Source organism: Euprymna scolopes, chromosome 24 (genome assembly GCF_053919585.1).
Source record: "Euprymna scolopes isolate OS-2025 chromosome 24, ASM5391958v1, whole genome shotgun sequence".
NCBI lineage: Eukaryota > Metazoa > Mollusca > Cephalopoda > Sepiida > Sepiolidae > Euprymna > Euprymna scolopes.
Genome location: NC_136505.1, coordinates 57,467,259 through 57,487,595, shown reverse-complemented (window position 1 = coordinate 57,487,595; position 20,337 = coordinate 57,467,259). Strand labels below are relative to the sequence as shown.

At 34.0% G+C, this 20,337-nt stretch overlaps 1 protein-coding gene across 1 annotated transcript in view; it reads left to right on the top strand.

Moving 5' to 3' along the window:
- LOC145246720 (neurexin-4-like) overlaps window positions 1–20,337 on the top strand; it is a 302,693-nt gene that overhangs the window by 186,892 nt on the left and 95,464 nt on the right. Inside the window, exons 21-23 of the mRNA XM_080108463.1 lie at window positions 1,195–1,380; window positions 6,703–6,842; window positions 18,404–18,500. Of these exons, the coding sequence (XP_079964589.1) occupies window positions 1,195–1,380; window positions 6,703–6,842; window positions 18,404–18,500 (423 nt within the window). The remainder of the gene's footprint in view (window positions 1–1,194; window positions 1,381–6,702; window positions 6,843–18,403; window positions 18,501–20,337) is intronic.

The window sequence follows — 20,337 nt, the reverse complement described above, 5'->3', positions numbered from 1 at the left end:
CTTGTTTGAAATAGCGTTTTCATTTGGTCTGTTGGACTTGTTTGAAATAGCGTTTTCATTTGGTCTGTTGGGCTTGTTTGAAATAGCGTTTTCATTTGGTCTGTTGGGCTTGTTTGAAATAGCGTTTTCATTTGGTCTGTTGGGCTTGTTTGAAATAGCGTTTTCATTTAGTCTGTTGGGCTTGTTTGGAATAGCGTTTTCATTTAGTCTGTTGGGCTTGTTTGAAATAGCGTTTTCACTTAGTCTGTCAGGCTATTAAATAACATTAGTAAATGCGTATATTGAATGATGCTTCTTAGTGATATCTGTTCTCATTTTTGTTTTGTATCTTTTCCTTTCCAATTTTTACTGTTATTTGTTTTGTTATGATTCCTTTATAATGACCAAATCCTCCACCCTGGTTAACTCAAATAACCATTCATTTATATCCATCTCTCTTAAACCGTAACCCAGTTTAATAGTACTAAATTAACTATGATAGTATAGATGTATACATAGAATGTAAAATCTAGATTTAAATAAGTTAAGACGTGTTTATAAATGTGTTCAATAGAAAAGTAGAAAAATTGCAATGAGCATCTAGAAGTTGGCAGAAAAGAAAGAAAGATGAAATGGAATGGGAAATTTCTTATAACTGGGTAAGTGTACTGTGAACTGGAGGCATGGACAATATAAATTATCCCCTTATTAAAAAAGAAAGTATTTTCATAAACAAATGTATTGTGGGGTTTTGATAAAAGAAAAATTTTTTTTTTAAATCAGCATTTATTAAACAACTTAAATAAATGCTAATTTACAGTATGATGAAGGTAGGTATATAGAGACATTATGATGGAGGTAAATCCAGATGTATATTGCTGACCTCAACATGCATAGGGTTTATTTTTCTGAAAGTAATTGTTCGAACAAGTTACTCAGTGGAATCTTTTTTATGTAGACTGTTATCATCATCTTTATTGTTACATAGTCGCTATGTAAAAGAATAAATCCAAAAATGATAAAGCATTATCTCAAAAGATTCCAAAGAACATCAAATATATAAGCTACTCTGTGATTTGAATTTTCCATTACATGAAATTTTGCTTTTTATTTTTAAATCTAGAAAAAGTGAATTTTTGCGTAAATCACTAGATCCTCTCATGGATGTTGGTTCTCTGCTTTAAACAATTTTTTTTTTTTTTTTTTTTTTTCCAGAGGTTGGTGCTAATATGGTTCCAAGTCATATGATTACCTACACGTTTGATGCTTCGCATGGTTTGTCAGCCACTGATTTTAATTTTGCCCAAATCGGCTTCTCTACTGCAAAAATGCAAGGCATTCTCATGCAAATCAGGGATGCACGAAATACGGAGTATATTTCAGTGGAGATTAACAATCATGGTGAGTCTTGCATAATCCCACCCCTTCCCCACAAAAAATATGAAGAGGAAAAAAATAGAATAAGAAAAATTCAGGGTTTCTATTTTCATTAATCTCTCCACTTGATTCTCTCTTTATTTTTATTTTTTCTCTTTGTCTCCGTCTCCCTCCACATCTCCGTCTCCCTCCACGTCTCCGTCTCCCTCCCCGTCTCCCTCCATGTCTTCCTCTCCCTCCCCGTCTCCCTTTCTTTTTGTCCCCCCCCTTTCTTTTTGTCCCCCTCTTTTCCTCCCTTTCGCTTTCCCTCTCCCCTTCTTGCTCTTGCTCCCTCTCTCTCCTGTCTATTAAAAATGAAATAAAGAGGGGTTTTCTTAAAAGTGATATAACACTAATTCAACTCATAATCTAAGAAAATACCATAACTAGATCATAGAAACTATAAAATACATCTGCTTGTTTAGTGTAAGGAAATTGAAAATCCAATGAATAATGAAAAAATAAAAAAGTCTCTTCCTTTTATGTAGATTTAATTTAGTGTATGTGAACATGTTTAAGTGCCTCATTTATATTAAAAACTCTAACAATAGAAACGGAATGAAAGGTCAATTTTGTATATAAAAACATATTTGATCTTAATGCTTCTTTTTGTTTTGCTTTTCATCACTGGAAATAATTCTAAATGTAATTTTCAATTTTATGCTTTTAAAATAACCTTTGAAAGCGGGATTTTTTTTTTTTAACAAAATTAAATATAAGTTATTTCCCTTTGATTCCACTCTCCAGTTTTTGGAAACCACTTCATTAAAATCTTTCTTTTTTTATTAATGGAAAACAAAATCCAATATAAATTAATGAAAAACTAAAATTCAATTAAGCAAAAAAAAAAAAAAAAGTAACTGAATCTTTATTCTAAAAATTTCAAATTCGATATTATGAACAGATTTAGGTTGAAAAAATGTTTTCGCAATGTTCACTTTCTTTATTCTAAATGTCAAAATTTGTTTGAATTTTAACTATTTAAACAAACAAATTGGAACTGCTGATATAAATTCTCAAAGGTATTTTTCAAGGTAAATTCCACATTGCCATGTTATGGTGTTTTTGTATTATTTATCAAACTACTGTTTTCATCTCTAGTGTGATTTTCACGTTTCAGGCGATGTAACCTCTCGTCTTCATGTTTATCTTGTCAAACTCTGGAATTTGGATGGAATTTCGAGTGGGACCCTTTATTTACATAATGGGGGTAGTATACTCTTGTTCTGTCAGCCATGACTGGATAGAGGTCATAAGTAATTTTTTCGGTCGCCCGCACTGAGAATTGAACCGTCAACATTCAAAAGAATATCACTTTTACAATTGATTCGACAAGATACACCTGAAGGTCGGAGGTTACATCGACCGAAACGTTGTGAAAAATGTCATGGTGTGTTATTTTTTTATTTTTATTTTTTTCAATTACAATAAATCATGAAATTTCCAAATTATTCAAACTTTAAGAAATTCAATTATGCAAGTTTATCTTTAAAAAATATCAATCATTTGTAAACATGTACTAGGTTACATGTTTAGTTGGTTGCATAATTGCAGTGCATGTTCATGCATTCAGATTTTTAACCTTACGGTTTTGAATTGAAATTCATAGAAAAAAATAAGTAAAATTATTCTACATTAATAAAGCTCTGTATAGATGACATCTACTAAATACAGTGTCAAAAGTACATAGAAAAATAGATGCTTGTGCATTATAATTAGATATCAAAGATATGCATTTTAAGGTAAAAAAAAAAATGTAATTATGCGTTGTATCGAAATTCATAAAAATTTCAGGTATGAAAAAGTTTTTTTTTTTTTTTTTTTTTTTTACGCAGAAATTACCACATATCAAGGCCCAGAAGCCACTAGAGAATAAGGGTTAATAATGTGATTATAGCGTAGTAAACATAAGTAGTGGGAATTTTGTAAATTTGATTACTTAGAGGGATGGTTCATCAAGAACTTGTTTACGTTTGACTTGAAGACAATCAGGAACAAAAATGATGTTAATTATATGTCATATCAAAATTCATAAAAATTTCAGATATGAAAAACGGTTAAGTAGAAAAAAAAATGATATCCTTAAGTAAATATGTTCACTCACAAACAAATAAATTAAATCTACATAAAAGGAAGACTTTATTTTTTAAATTAAAATTTTTTTTTTCATTATTTGTTGGATTTTCAATTTCCTACACAAAAAACGCAGATGTATTTTGTAGTGTCCATGATCTTGTTATGAGATTATCTTAGATTATAAGCTGAATTAATAATAGATTTCTTTTAAGATAAACCATTTTTATTTTATTTTTAAGAAAGACAGAGGGAGAAGATAGAAAGAATAAAGCATTTATTTTCATAACATAAAAAACAAACAAAAAACGATTTAATGCCTATCTTTTACAAAGACAAAACTTTATCACACTATAAAAAAACGATTTTGTGATATGTACTTAAAAACCCTATCTAGTCTTGAAGTAGGTGATTATTTGACGTTTTTACGATGTTTATATGTAATAGACTAAAGTCTTAACTGTTACAAAAGTAGCCTATGCTACTTCATAATCTGAAAACATGAGATTATACTTTTTTTTTTTTTTGTAAAAAGCCTGTAACAAATTAATAGTTAACTAGTGGGACCTGTGGAAATTCATATGTAATATATTCATGTTGGCATTCTGTAGATGTTCAGTGTAAATGGAGATGCTCTGATATTATTGTAGCATTTTTGTTAAAACTGCAAAAGTATTTATCTAAGCTAGCACAGTAAAGCCCGGTCGTAAAGTATGCTTATTTTAATTCTTGCAGATTTCATATATATTATTATAGAGTTAATGTTCTATCGATTTTTATATATTATAAAGTTGCGATTTCAAAAATAAAAAAAAATATATCTATGACTTGGGTAGATCAGCTTGAATTGAAACCGAAATAAAAACTTATGAAAAAAATATATGTATGCATATATATGTAACTGGAGTTCCTTCAGCCATAATCGAAACCAAAACTTGTGAAGAATTCTTGATAAAATTATTTATAAAAAAAATAGATGATTTAAGTGCCATCAGCTATAGTCGGAACCGAAACCAAAACTTATGAAGAATTCTTGGTAAAATTATTTATGACAAGAAAAAGAACATAACAATTAAACAACCCAGATGTAAGCGTGACATGCAAAAGAACACACATAGTATTGTATTAATATATAAATATGAATAATAAAAAAAACAATTACCTTATACTTTTCAGAGGGGGGGGGGTTAGTTTCATATATAAAATCAATTTAAATTGACCATCCACTTCTGGAGCACTGTGTTTTATGGACATGTAACAATTTTTTTTTTTCATTGGTCATTTACAAAATTTTGTGGATTTCAAATTATATATTATTGAGAGGGAATATTTCTTTTTATTTCGGCTAAAAACAAAAAAGAAAAGTATGACATCTGGTCCAAAAGTTGGGGATGATTACCACCCGTGAATTTGGAAGTAGATGATCATTGAATGTTAAATTTATATGCTAAAGGCATCCCTATTAAGTCCAATATTTTCTTACCACCAAAATAAATTGAAATGGATTTAATTTCATTCTTTACTTAAAAAGATTTTCACAATCACTGTTAAAAACATTCCCAAGCATTTTAGAGCATATTTTTTTTTTACATAGGAATCACCACTTAGCAACTTGAGGATAAGTCAGTGGGACAATATCATAGTATAGTCATGTGAGTAGTGTAAATTTGGTAAATTGGATTACTTAAAGGGAACGACTCAACACAAACTTCTTTACATCGGACTTGAAGATGACTATATTGTAGTCAGTTGGAAAGCAGGCAAATGGAAGACCGTTCCACAGATGTGCAGTTCTAAGAAAGAAGTTTTGTCCATGGAATCTACGTTTAGGTTTAGGGAAATTATTGATAGTGTTTTTATAATTTTGTAAATATGTCTTATAACACTTACAAATGATATTTCCATTCATAATATTTTCTTGTGAGACAAAAATTCTACTAAAAATTATCTTACACATTGATGGATCGGGACTGCTAGTATAAACTAATTCCAATACTTAATACAATATCAAGTTGGAGTTCTTGTTTCAGGTGAAAACATTTACGTGTCATTGCTAAATTAGTATAAAAATTACAAAAAATGATCCAGCAGAAAAAAAAATAATTAAAGTAACAATAGAATTTATCAAATTATCGAGTTTTATCATACGTTTTAATGTAAAAAGCTGTGTGACAAAATCAGTATGACTAACTGACTTATCTCCCTTAACTTAAATTTATTTAAATTAAGGGTCCGGCATTTTTAAACAGAATGTGATTGTGGACGATTTTTTGTTAAAAAAAATGTCTAGCACATCTTCTACTGGCTCATTTTTCATAATTTGTGGACTTTAATTTTGCCATGAAATAAGTATGTAATAATGTTTACACCAGAAATGTGTTAGTTTAAAAGATCACCAATTCAAACAAGCAGCCAAGTTGATATATATTAGTATTTAATCTGATAGTGCTCAATAGTTTTTGTAGAGCTATATAAAATAAGTTAAAAAAAAAATAATGAAATGAACAGCTACACAAATGCAATTATGCTTTAATCCCAAATCTCTTTAAGCCATTAAATCCATTAAGATTGGCGAATGATTTTGTGTATCATGATTTATTTATACTCCATCTTGTATAGCATATGAGTATATTCGTTCTAATGAAAGATTTCCACCACAGAACTATTTCCCTACCCTCCTCTGATAATTATTTTAACTCCTAAATATTCATTTTTTTATTTGTACTCACTAGTTCTCATACAGGCCATCATGAGTGATTACTCATAATAACTGGTGGTATCCCTTGGTATCTGGGTGGCAACAAATTTCTCCAGATTTCCAGTACTCTCCACCTCTTTCAATAACCTTTTCTACTTACTTAGTATTATCACAACAGTCGCTTACCATTGATTTCTTGTTAACAATCACCATTGATCTTCATTGGAATTTGGGTGGCAATAAGATTCCCCAATTTCCCAGTGCTCTTCACTTATTCAGTTGAGGTCTTGTTAGTGCTTTATCTCTCCATTCTCCTTGATCCTTGACAACTATTTTGTGTGTTATATTGGTTGATGCTGTTTTGTGGTGAGGAAGGTGGCACAGTTTGTGATTTCTTGTAATTTCAGTTTCCTTGGGTTCATGTGGTATTATTATTATTAGTAGTAAAGCAATAGCAATATTAGAATTAAAAAAAAACAAACCCTTATTTAAAAAAAAAAAAAAAAAATGAACGTTAAAATTTCTTTTTTGCCTAGGTGGCGTGAAAATGGCCTTCGATGTTGGTTACGGTCGAGATGAAATCAACAGCGAAAATCATGGCATCAGTTATGCCAATAATCAGCAACATGTCGTCACGATTCACATCACAGAAAGAGGCAGACTTATAAAGATGCAAGTGAGTAATAAATCGATATAAAAGAGTTTGTTTTTGGAATTTTTAGAGATGAGAGTTGATTATTCATATTTTTGGGGATTCTTCAATTCAGTTGTGATGTTATACTCTTCTGAGGTTGAAGGTTCAAACCTCAGTGCGGGCAACACTAAAAAAAAATGCAATTGCAAATTACTTAGGACTTCTATCCGGTCATGACTGATGGAATGAGAGTAAGCTATCGTCGTGAATTAAATAAAAGGTTCCATTTGAAATTTTGTGTAGATTCCTGAGATCACACAGAAATATTCCAGAATTTGGCAAGATACATGTGAAGAAGATTGGAAGTTACATTGACTGAAAACATGAAAATAACACCCGATGAAAACGGTAATCCAAAGAATAAAAAATAATACAAGTGTAAGATTGTGTAGATATGAATGCATGTGAAATAACATCACTGGTAAAGAAAAAAGATGATAAAAGAGCGAAAGAGAATGGTTATATTAGAGATGTGGAGCATATTTGTGATCATGTGAGAAGCATGGATAACACTCAAGAGCATGATCTAATGGGTGAAGTCCTGGCCATAACAATGAGGAAATAAATGTTGTAACAAAGAAAAGACTAGTTAAATTCCTTTCTATTCTTTGTCTACTTTGTGACTGAGGCCACAACGTGTGGGTTTCCGGACTGTTACGCAAGTAAGGAGTTTGTTTATAAAGAAATGAATTATGTTCTAGTTTGTCAAAGATAACTTTAAAAATTGAAAATGGTTAACAAATAAGGTTTATTACCCCCCCCCCTTTTTAAAAAAATTTTTTCTTTTTTTTTTTTTTTTAACGGAAATTAGAAAAAGAATAGACAGCTCTTATGTTGCATATTAGGGACACTATGCCAATAGCGATTGAGTCAGTTACTATGGTGTTTTTATGTAGGCTCACTGAGTGTATGCTATGATGATCAAAATCTACTGAGCAGAATCGTTCTCAGAGTTGAATCAAAGATGAGTGGGAGCTTCTGTGTTCAGTCTCAAAAAACAATGGATACCCCCTGTGAGGGTAGCTGTGCATGCAATTATGAGGCAAGGGTTGCACAAGCTCCAACCACACCTCCACTGATATGGTGCTGCTTGAGTCTTGTGGCAAGGAGAGGTCCAGGACGACAGAAAACAATGCAAAGATAAGCGGAGAACACATACAGTAGCTGGAACTCCTAAATGGTCACCCATTTTTGTACTGATCAGGCTCAACACTGCTTAACTTTGGTGATATGATGAGAACCTACTGTATAAAGATGAGTAAAATCAAAACACAGGGTGACATGTCAAATAAACAATGAGAAATAGAAAAAAAAAAAGATTTTGCAAGCAAATATTTTCCTCATATTATATATCAAAACAGTGTTTTAGTTAGTTTGATAATCGCCATTATAAAAAAACTTGATAAATGTTCAAAGTTTCAAAATTATCTTTCCATTCATTGTTTAGTTTAATTTTGTAGAGGAAAAGTTTTTATTTTTGACTTTGCAGAACATGATTGAGTTTTGCAAAGAAAAAAAAACATTAATGTTTGGAGGTTAGGAAATCAATATCTTCAGACAGCCTGGTCTAGTAGCACCAGATGAGGACTCTGGATTGAGTCAATAATAAAAATTGTTTAAGTCTAGAAGGACCTTTCCTTCACCAACTGAGGACTAAAAAGATGAATTGAAGCAGCACAGCAGATAATACTTGTTCCTACCCATCGTCAGATAATTGGTCATACTTACATATAAAATTGCATTTTTATATTTAATGCTTAGTTTTAAACTATATCTTTACTGCTAAGAATCAAATGCTATTTTTGATACATATAAACATTTCTAGAAAAATCATTGTAGGTAATATTTTCGTTTGAAAATTTTTTTTTTACATAGGGGTTACCACTTATCAAGGCTTGGAGACCACTCAAGGATAAGGGTTACTGAGTGTACAATAGTGAGTAGGATAATATAGTAATCGTTAGTGGTGGAAATTTGGTAAATTAGATTACTTAAGGGGATGGTTTATCAAGAATTTGTTTACGTTGGACTTGAAGACAACCAAATTGTAGTCAGATGGAAAACAGGCAAACAGAAAAGAGTTCTACAGGCATGCGGTTCTAAGAAAGAAGCTTTGTTCATGGAATCTACGTTTTGGTTTAGGCACAGATAAAGAGTGAAGAAAATTATTGATAGTGGTTTCAGCTAGAAGGGTGTTTTTCATGAAAGTTTGGCAAGGGGCTCCATTGGAGCTCAGACGAGCACTTGCCATGGAAATAATGATAAAGCAGACACAAGCTTGCAACATCTCTTCTGTGGGAAAGAGGTTGCAAGGAAGAGAAGAGCATCCCCCACTAAGCTACAAAGTCTATTTTGAACTCTGTCAAGGCAGGATAAGCTGCTTCTAGCAGCTCCTGCCCAGATGTGGCAACAGTACTCCATCCTTGGACATACTTGGCTTTTATATAGATAGAAAATTGAATCAGCAGTGAGATATCTACTGAAGCGATAGAAGGATCCCACCATTTTACCAGCAACCTTGGCAACAGACTTGATGTATGTGTTCCATTTCAGATCAGGAGTAAAGGTCAAGCCAGCAAGTCAAATAGAACTAATGTGGGTATCTCATGCCCGAGGTCAAAATAGCATGCCCATCAGTCTGTTACACCCAAGTACAAAATACCATGTTTGTCAGTCTGTCATGCCAAAGTACTAAATAGCATGTCTGTCAGTCGGCCATGCCAAAGTTCAAATGAACATTTTTATTGCTATACCTACTGATTTAAATGTCTTATCTCTCTATATAAATTCAGTATTTGTATATGTTTATGTGTATGTATAGGATTCACTCATAAACTAATTGATTTAGTACATAGCTGCTTGACATAAGTGTGGCTATATGTAGTTTAATGCAAATGAGGCCAAGACTATGTAGGAACCAGCCATGAAACTTCAGAATTTTGAAAATTTTAAACATTAGCTATTAGACATCAATTAATAAATATTTTCCAAATTTGATTTTCTTTGAAGTATATTAAAGAGTTTTCTGATGATGTGAGTGCAACCTTAGATTTGAAAATTCAAATATTTCAAATTATAAGTAGCATGCATAATTAATATCGTCATATTCAGGTTATTCATGGATTTAACCACTTCTCATTTTCAAATATAGTGGCTTAGACACCTGAAGAAGGTTGAAGGTTTCATTGACTGAAACATTGTGCAAATAACACTCAAGATGAGAACCGTAGTCCGAATAATGCAAATAATATGAACACTCAATCCTCATCTCCAAAATTCAGAACCGTAATTTCGTTTAACGTTCATTTTTACATGCTGGTATTCAATACATCCATATATTGGCAGAGAATTTCTCCTGAACTAGTCCATTACTGGACAAATGAGAATTGTTTTTAGCTTTTCTTGGTCCCCCGACAAAAAGAGGGTGGACCTCTGTATTCACCCTTGTCCATTCAGCTGTTCGCACTTTTCTCAATAACTACACTTTAGAATTTCATGAAATTTTGCACAAACATTAAACATGATATGAGTAAAAAAGTAACAGAACGCATTTTCTGGGGAAACTCCATTTCCCACACCCCTAGGGGTGCCTTTCGGGTTAAAATGGCTAAAATTGGCACTTTTGTGCTTATTAAAAAAAATTGATGCCTTGGATTTTTGTAAAACTTTCTGAAAAGTTGTAACTAACTGATTTCTATATACTTTTGTTTGTCTATACTTCGTGATAGCTCTTGAGTGTACCCCAGGGTCTCTTTTAGGGTTAATAAAAACACTCCATTTTTGGGACTATTTTACCATATTTGTCCAAAATTTTCTGTGTCTATTTAGCAGTTTTGCATGGTGTTGAACTCAAATTGTTAAGGTCTTGGGAACTTTTGGGGCTAAGGGAGGTAGGGGGCCAATAAAGGACAGCCATTTCTTTTTTGCATGGGGCAGAACTCAAATTTACATATGTTAAGACCTAAAACGGCACTGTTTGTTGATTTTTCACCTGGATTTGACATCCCATGGGGACTTTTGGGGCTAAATGGGGCGGGGACAAATGCTGAACTTAGTCATTTTTTTTTTTTATGCCTCGTTCACTGTGCACTAACCTGGTGTTACCAGATCAGGCTGCCCTGTGGCTTATTTATTTTTTCCTACCTTACTCCCGGTCCTGGATATGACCTTAAACTACATCCGATGGTGAGGTCCGGCTTATGGGCTTGGGGAGTGTGGAGCCACCTCTTAATTGCCATTGCTCCCAGGTCCACCCTGACCCGGAGTGGTAGTACCTGTTAGGGTCCCAACTATGGGTTAAATAGAAACAGATTTTAAAAAGGAAAAGAAACAACAAAAAAGAAAGAAAAAGAAAAGAAATATATTCTATTAAATTATCTACTTATTTATTTATTTATTTATTTTTTTTGCCCGGACGGTAGGGCATGAGAACAAACCGACTGCCCCCCTGCAGAGGGTAAAAATCCCTCAATGGGACAACCAGTTAGCCGTGGGTTGCTACCCATAATGTCTTAGGACGTGATCCTGGTGATTGAGCGAACCTAAACAAGAATACATAGAAGTTTAGGCACCGCAACACATTACTTTGGCCCTTACTTCGATTAGACGGGCGGTCGGAGAGGCCCGATCCGACCAATCGGCCAGTCACGCCAAGCCCCACCATATATTGCCCATTCCAAAAACTCACTACTAACACAACACATCCCCCCCTCTCCCACAAATAACCCTACTCCCTAATATATGATGGAAAGCGGTGGCTGAGGGTCAATCGATTAGGTGTGAATATCGATGACGAGGCTGTAAACCCCTCAGCATTGCTACAGATCCCATAGCAATATCAAGAGAGAACAGATAATCATTATGATACCACCAAAGTCGGTTATATCATCATTGTATCTCTGTGGAGGCTGGGCGAATGGGTTTCCCCCCAGGCTCTTCCCAAATAGGACTCCGAGGTGGGTGGGGAACAAAGATGACGAAAAAAGAAAACAAAATATATGGCTTATTCCTCCCAAAAACCACCCAACCACCCAAAGAGAACCCACTCTGATGTCTCTGACATCAGTAGCTCTGAGGATGAGACGATAAAACCAAGGAAGTCAACATTCGTAGTAATAGAATTAATGGAGGAAACTCCTTTGAGCAAACTATCACCTTTTAAAATTGAAAAAAATCTTAAAACTCTAAAACCAAAGTCTATTAAAAAACAATTTAACGGCAGCCTACTAATAGAAACCCATAACGAAGAACAAACTAAAGAAATATTGAAACTAAAATTATTTGAAAACATCAAAGTCAAATGCTACAGACATCCAACCCTAAATACCTGCAAAGGAGTAGTGAAAAGCCACGAACTTGCACTTTGTCCTTTGGAGGAAATCAAGACACTTACAGAAACAGAATGTGTTAGATGTTCGTAGAGTTCAAATCAAAACAACAGTGAGAAAATCGATACCAATACATATATACTAACTTTTGATTCCCTCACCATACCCAAAGAAGTGAAAGTTGGATATATGAAAATAAATGTAGAAATTTATATTCCAAACCCCCTCCAATGCTTCAAGTGCCAGAAGTTTGGACACTATCAAGATCGGTGCACACGATTACCAGTGTGTGGAAGATGTGGAGAAAGCGGCCCACACATTGACTGCAGAAAAGATTTCAACTGTGCCAACTGCCTTGGAAACCATGGCGCTGGCTCTAGATATTGTGAAATATGGAAAAGAGAAAAAGAAGTGACCAAACTAAAATATATAAAGAATATATCCTACCCAGAGGCCAGGAAAATCATTGAAACTAAAACATATGCAGATGCAACTAAAAAAACTACTCCGATCAACAATCAAAATGGTCATATACATGTAACGGATACAACTGACAAGAAAATTGATGTCTTAAGCAAACTAATAAAGGAAATGAAAGAACTATTAGAAGAAATGAGGAAAATTAATAGTGCAATGTCTGCAACCAATCCAAGGATAATATTAAGTAAAGACACTACTGAACCACAAAAAGAAACAAAACCACAAACCATTTCTACAAAAACAACCGAACAACCATCAAACACATCACAAGCCAGAAAAGAATAAAAAATCCCCCCAGACAAAAAAAAAACAAAAACAAACAAAAACAGGAAAAGAAAGATCCCGGTCTATATCTCGAACAGGGACTCCGACAGAAAATAGATTTGAGGGATTGGAAACGATGGAAGTTGAACACAATTCCAAATGATGAACAAAATATTACAATGGAATATCAGAGGGATAAAAGCAAACCAAAATGAACTCACATTATTAATAACAAATATGAGCCCAGCACTTGTCTGTCTACAGGAGACCTTTCTGAAAGAAAATAATACCATCAACATAAAACACTACACATCTTACAACTACATAAATAAAGATACGGACAGAGCTTCTGGAGGCACATCAATACTTGTGAAGAATGAAGTCCCTCAAAGACAAATAAATAAACACAAACTTGCAAGCAATTGCAGTTTCAGTGACTCTACATAGAACTATAACACTTTGCTCAATCTACATCCCTCTAAAAGATACAATCAACGAAACTGAGATAACTCAATTAATAAAACAACTCCCTAAACCCTTTTTTCTACTAGGAGATCTCAACAGTCACAATGTAATATGAGGAAGTAAAGAAACAAATAAAAAAGGAAAAGAAATAGAAAACATAATAAATAAAAATAATCTATGCCTCCTTAATAATCAAAACTACACCTATATGTACCCAGCAACAGGTACTTTCACCGCCATTGACCTTAACTTATGTGATCCTTCCATATATATGGATTATGATTGGAAAGTACACAATGACACCTGTGGGAGTGATCATTTCCCAATCATCCTGGAAAGTCTAAGTACTAGTACTGAACAAAAAACACCCAAATGGAACCTACATAAAGCGGATTGGGAAGACTTCCAGGAACAGTGCAAAAACCAATTAATTATTGAAAAGAATGATGAAGATGACCATTTGAATTACTTCATTAAAACACTCACAAACATAGCAAATAATACCATACCGAAAACAACCAAAACCAACAATCACAACAAACCTTTGTTCACAAAAGAATGCAGAAAAGCCATCAGAGCTCGACGAGCTGCCTTGAGAAAATTCGAAAAGTACCCAACAAGCGAAAATCTGGATTTCTTCAAAAACAACAGAGCAAAAGCCAGACGAATCATAAAGGAATCCAAAAGAACAACTTGGAGAAATTATATATCCAAAATTAATGTGAATACCAAGGCGAAAACAGTTTGGAACATGATGAGGAAAATAGAAGGAAAGTGTAGTAGTACACTTCATCAAATCTCCACACTAACGTAATGTACTTGCAATAACCCTTAGCCCTGAGTGGCTTCCGGGCCTTGATAAGTGGTGATCACTGTGTAAAAAAAACAAAAAAAAAAAAAAACAAAAAACACCAATATCCCGCATCTCTAAAGGCAACAAAATATACACCGATCAAAAAGACATTTCCAATAACCTGGCAGATAATTTATCAAAAATTTCATCATGTGACAGACAGAGAAATTCAAAAAGATTAGAGAAAAGGAAGAGAAGAAAATTCTATTTAAATCACAAAATACCGAAAAATACAACCAACCTCTTACCTTGCCTGAATTAAAAGAATCGCTAACCAAATCCCATGACACAGCTACAGGGCCCGATGAAATTCCATATGAAATCCTCAAAAAACTTCCAGAAACCTCAATGAAATACCTACTTGAAATTTTCAATATTATATGGTCCAGTGGAAACGTACCTGAGACCTGGAAAGAGGCCACAATAATACCAATCCCCAAATCTGAAAACTCAAACATCCAATCCCAATCAAGTAACGTCTCAGATCCATTGAATTTCAGGCCGAAAGCTCTAACAAGCTGCATTTGTAAGACCATGGAAAGGATTATAAACAAAAGTAATCTGGTTCCTGGAAACAGAGAATCTTATTACAGAATTTCAAACAGGATTCAGGAAAAACCGAAGTTCAATAGACCACATAGTCAGACTTGAAACCTTCGTCAGAGAAGCCTTTGTAAGGAAGGAACATTTAACAGCAGTGTTTTTTGACATGGAAAAAGCCTACGATACTGTGTGGAAGTATGGTGTTACAAGGGATCTGAAGGCGCTTGGACTAAAAGGCAGAATGCCAATTTTTATTGAAAATTTTTTAAAAAATAGACAGTTCAGAATAAAGGTTGGCACAGCTCTCTCGGACTTGAAGGAACAAGAGAATGGAGTACCTCAAGGGAGTATACTGTCAGTGACCCTGTTCAGTATCCGAATTAACAACATTGTAAAAAACCTTAACCCTGGGGTAGATTGCTCCCTATATGTGGATGACTTCCTAATATGCTGTAGATCTAGATATATATCTATAATAGAAAGGAAGCTTCAATTGTGCTTAAACAAAGTAATGAGATGGATGGAAGAGAATGGATTTAGATTCTCCAAAAGAAAAACGAAATGCATGCATTTCTGCAAACTAAAGAACATGCATAATGATCCTGTCCTAACCATGGAAGGAACGCCCATACCCGTTACTGACCAGTACAAATTCTTAGGGATTTTATTTGACAAAAAGTTAACATTCATCCCACACATAAACTATCTGAAAAAAAAATGTAACAAAGCTGTAAATCTTTTGAGAGTGGTAGCACATACCGATTGGGGTGCAGGCAGGGAAACACTCCTTAAACTTTACAGAGCACTAGTCCGCTCAAAGCTAGACTACAGTTGTTTCATATATGGATCAACCCGGACATCATATATAAAAAGCCTAGACCCTATTCACCATACTGGCCTAAGATTGGCCCTAGGAGCATACAGAACCTCCCCCGTGAACAGTCTATACATGGAAGCACACGAACCCCCACTAGATCTAAGGCGAGAAAAGTTAGCCCTTTAATATTTATTCAAACTGAAGTCTTGCCCAAACAACCCTGCATACCAATGTACCTTCTATCCTAAATATGAAGAACTCTTCAACATGAGAGGAAAAACCATCAAAACTTTCGGGCTCCGAATGAAGGAAAGCATTGAAGAATCGAAAATTCCAATCTCCAGCATTCACAACTTCATACTCCATAAAACCCCCCCATGGACCAGAAATAAAACTGAACCTAAACAAAAAGCCCAAATCTACCACAAACCCTATTGAATACCACGACGAACTTCAACATTTAAAATTACGATATTCAGACTACACCTTTATCTACACAGACGGGTCTAAAAGCAACAATCACACTGGATGTGCAGCAACGTACCATAAAACCACAATGAAGAGAAATCTTCAAAATGAAGCATCTATATTCACTGCAGAGACTATAGCTATCGATCTAGCATTCAACATAATTTCAGAGGAAACCACTAAAAACTTCATCATTCTCATAGATTCTCTATCAGTCCTATTATCTATACAAAATCAAAAATAAGAAAATCCACTAACAACAAAATTAATAGAAAAAAATCAATACCCTTTCAACTACTAAAAACATTATTCTTGTCTGGATCCCCAGCCATGTGGGGATCAAAGGCAATGACAGGGCAGATACAGCTGCAAAAAGATCTTCTCACCTTCCAACTGACAATTTTAAGATTCCACATACTGATCTTAGACCCCAGATTAGGAAAAATGGCAACTGCGGTGGAGTCAGCAAGAGGGCAGCAAATTATACTCAATCAAACCTGAACTTAAGGAACGATGTCCGGACATCAAGAGATCACGCCGAGAAGATGTGATACTGACTTGGCTGCGCATAGGACACACCAACTTTACTCATTCTTATATACTAAATGGAGAATTGGCGCCAGAGTGCATCCCATGCCAGGAGACACTCACAGTAAAACATATCCTAGTTGGGTGTGATGACCTCGCCCCAACTAGAAAATTATATTATACAGAAAGCAATATGGAGGACCTTTTTGAAAAGGTCAACTCAACAAATATTCTAGCATACCTAAGGAAAGTAAATTTATATAAGAAAATTTAAGGAAATTTAAAGTCACCCAAATATACACATTCATGTATAAATACAACATTTAATTTCTTAGTTCAATTTTATAAAAAAAGGGAGGAAAGGCTGAAAAAGCCCCCCCCCCCCAATAAAAAAAGTAAAAAAAAAAAAAAAAAAGGACTCCGGCATTAAATGATCACATAGGTTGATATGCCGTAAAACCAATCAATCAAAAACTGTGCACTAACATGATGCATGCTTCACTTGTTTTTTTATTAGTTTGGTGTAAAAATGTTTTTTTTTATATATAGTTAAACGTCAAAACACATTTTTGCAACAACCTAATGTTAACCATGGTGGTACCAAATCAGGCTGTCTGAAGATACTGGCTTCCTGACCAAAAATGCTCCAAACATTGATGTTATTGTTCTTTTTTTTTTTTTTTTTTTTTTTTTGTCATTTTCGTTTAACAAAACTGAATCATGTTTTAAAAAGTCAAAAGCAAAAAAAAAAAAAAAAAAAAAAAAAATTTCTCTACCAAACCCAACACCATGAATAAATATTTTAAAATATAAAGAATTTGAAACAAACTTTTTCCTAAATTACAGAATTCAATATTGGATAACCTTAAAAGGGGGTTGATATGCCATAAAACAAAATGACCAAATGAGAGTTCTCCCTTTTTGGGTAATCTTGTGTTGAACATTACTCTTGTTAGGAGGCAAATAAATAGGGACTGATGATGCAAGAAAACATGTGAAAACATGGTAAATGTTAAATATCTTCAAATATCTATTCTGAAATTAAAGGCAGCCATTACACTAAAGCTTAAATTAAATATCTTTTCCTTGCATCCATATTGGAATGCCTCCATTATTTGAAATCTAAAAACCTAATTGGATTCATCAATTTAGAAAGTGAGTGAAGTTTTAATTAACTTTTCAATTTCTACATTTCCAAACGATTTCTATTCCCGTCCAGAGTTTAAGTTCTGTTTGCCAACTTTAGATCAAATCTTTTGTCCGTAGCAATTTATGATAAAATTATGTGGTCATTGAGATAATTTTGGTTGATTTGTGTTTGACCTTCGACCTCTTTTGTAAGTTGTGCAGCTTTTATCTACAATTCAAATTAGTTTGAAGCTTTTAACTATTTTCATCACTTGGTATTTTGTCAAATATGGTGGATCCTGGGGGCAAAAGGAAGGGGTAGTGTCTGATCAAACATTTGTGTTTTGGCTTTTTGTGAATTAATATATATATATATATATATATATATATATATATATATATATTTGAACTACTGTTCTCATTCTGACTTATTTTCAATCTGCAATGATCCATGGCATAATGGATAAAGTACCTGGTATATTCAGTTGTGTTTAAGTTAAACCCTCCAGGAAGTTTGGAGAACACTAAAAATACAATTGCGAATTACTTATGACTTCTACTCAGTCATGGCTGACATATTGGGAGCATCCATGAATCCTCTACACCTTGAACGCGCTTCAAATACCTGCAAAAAAAAAAATAATTAAGATTATAAATTTTTCCCTTCCAGGTTGACAACTATCAACCAACAATCAAGAAAATTGACGTATCAAGCGAAGCCGATACCGTTTTAAATGATCCGGCTATCATGTACATCGGCAGAAATGGTGAGTTGTAAATCTTATTTCTGGCATTTCTTTCTTAATTTTTATTTTTTTTATTTTAATTTTGGAATCATTTGAGATGAGACTTCATAATTTGTGCATTCATTTTTTTTTTTTTTTTTTTTTTTTTTTTTTTTTTTTTTTTTTTGTGGATTATCTTCATTTTCATAGTTTTTGTTTCACCCTGTTTCATCAAACTCATTCTCTGGCCTTGTTCGTGGTAAGACAATAACTATAGAAGACTGTAATTACTAGGGATACAGCTACAAGACTCCGCATTCCTATCCCGTCGCGGTTAATCACAAGGCCAGTGAATAGAAGCCTGGAGTCTCTACGGTGAGCATCGTCTAAAGATAGCAGTTTGAATCTTACCAAACCGGCAGGCTAGAAAATTAATTGGCCAAAACATGGTGAGACAACAACCATGGAAGGCAAGAATTAATGAGGATAAGTTAAAAGACTACACATTCTGATCCCATCACGGTTAATCTTTATCTTAATATTCTTTAGTTTTTAACTGTAAATTAATTATTAAAAAAAAACATTTGGTGCTTCCATAGTATTAGTCACAATTGAAAATTGCATTTCGAGTGAAAACAGTTTGATATACTTGCATGTTATGCTGAAATAAGTATTTTCAATAAAAATTATAAAATAGTAGAAGATTAATTGCAAGTAAGATTCAGTTTTATTGTCAATTGCAAGTTTTATCGTGTTGTTGATTCTTACTTAAATAAAAGAATGACTTCTCTCCTCTGCTTTATGGGAACTTTTGGTACATCTGTCATTAATGGCAGATTGAGAAACAATGGTAAGTCCGATGTTTAATATAAAGTCCTAGGTCATCTTGTATACGGTAGAATAATAAATTTGTTGCCCTAAAGAAAACAATACTACAGCTTTATTTTTAAAACTTTTATTGAAAAAATCAATTCAGGTAACTTGATTATGTAGTAGAGCTGACGACTATTCAATGTAGCCATCTTTAGCCTCAATTACCGCCTCGATACGGGTCTGGTACTGGGAGCATGCCTTTTTCACAAGCTCCTGTGGGAGCTCAACAAATACTCGATGGATAGCGGCAATCAAGCTGGCTTTGGTGTTGTGGCAGGTCATGTTCGTGATGTTCTCAATGTAGAACCAAATGAAGTAGTCCAGCGGGTTCAGGTCTGGAAGAATGGGACCAGTGAGAGATGGGTACAAAGTCATAGCACTCCTTCTAAAGCCAGTCCTTGATGTCTTTGGACTTGTGGGCCAGCACAATGCTGTTACCATACCCAGGGTCTGTCAGCGGCCACCTGGTTGCACCATACTATCACCACACTCCAGGTACAATTTGGTGTTGACTTTCAAGTTGACTTCGAAGATGTGAGGTGGCATGATATGGCTTTCACTTGAAACTACACTAAAGATTATATCCGTGGCCGAAACTTCATTGAGCTGTGCCATCAAGCATTGAATCGTATGGATTTGCATTTTGAGGGTGCTGGCCATGGTCCTGTCATTATAACTTGGATTGGTAGAGAGCATGAGTTGTAAAGTGGCATCTCTCTGATTTCGCTTGTTGAATATTATCACTTTCAGACATGATAGAAGGCTCCTATCACTCTTGGGATTTGTACACAACTGGCCAACTAGTAGATGGTCTGCAACAAAAAAAGAAAACTGGTTTTCATCAAATGGAATCGTGTCATCTTTTCTTTTATTGTTCCATCCTGTACTCTATTATTTTTTTCTAATTTTTGGTGAGGAAACTTCAACATATGTCTGTTGCCAAGGTCGCTGGAAAGATGGTGGGATCCTTCTACTGCTCCAGAAGATATCTCACTACTGATGCAAT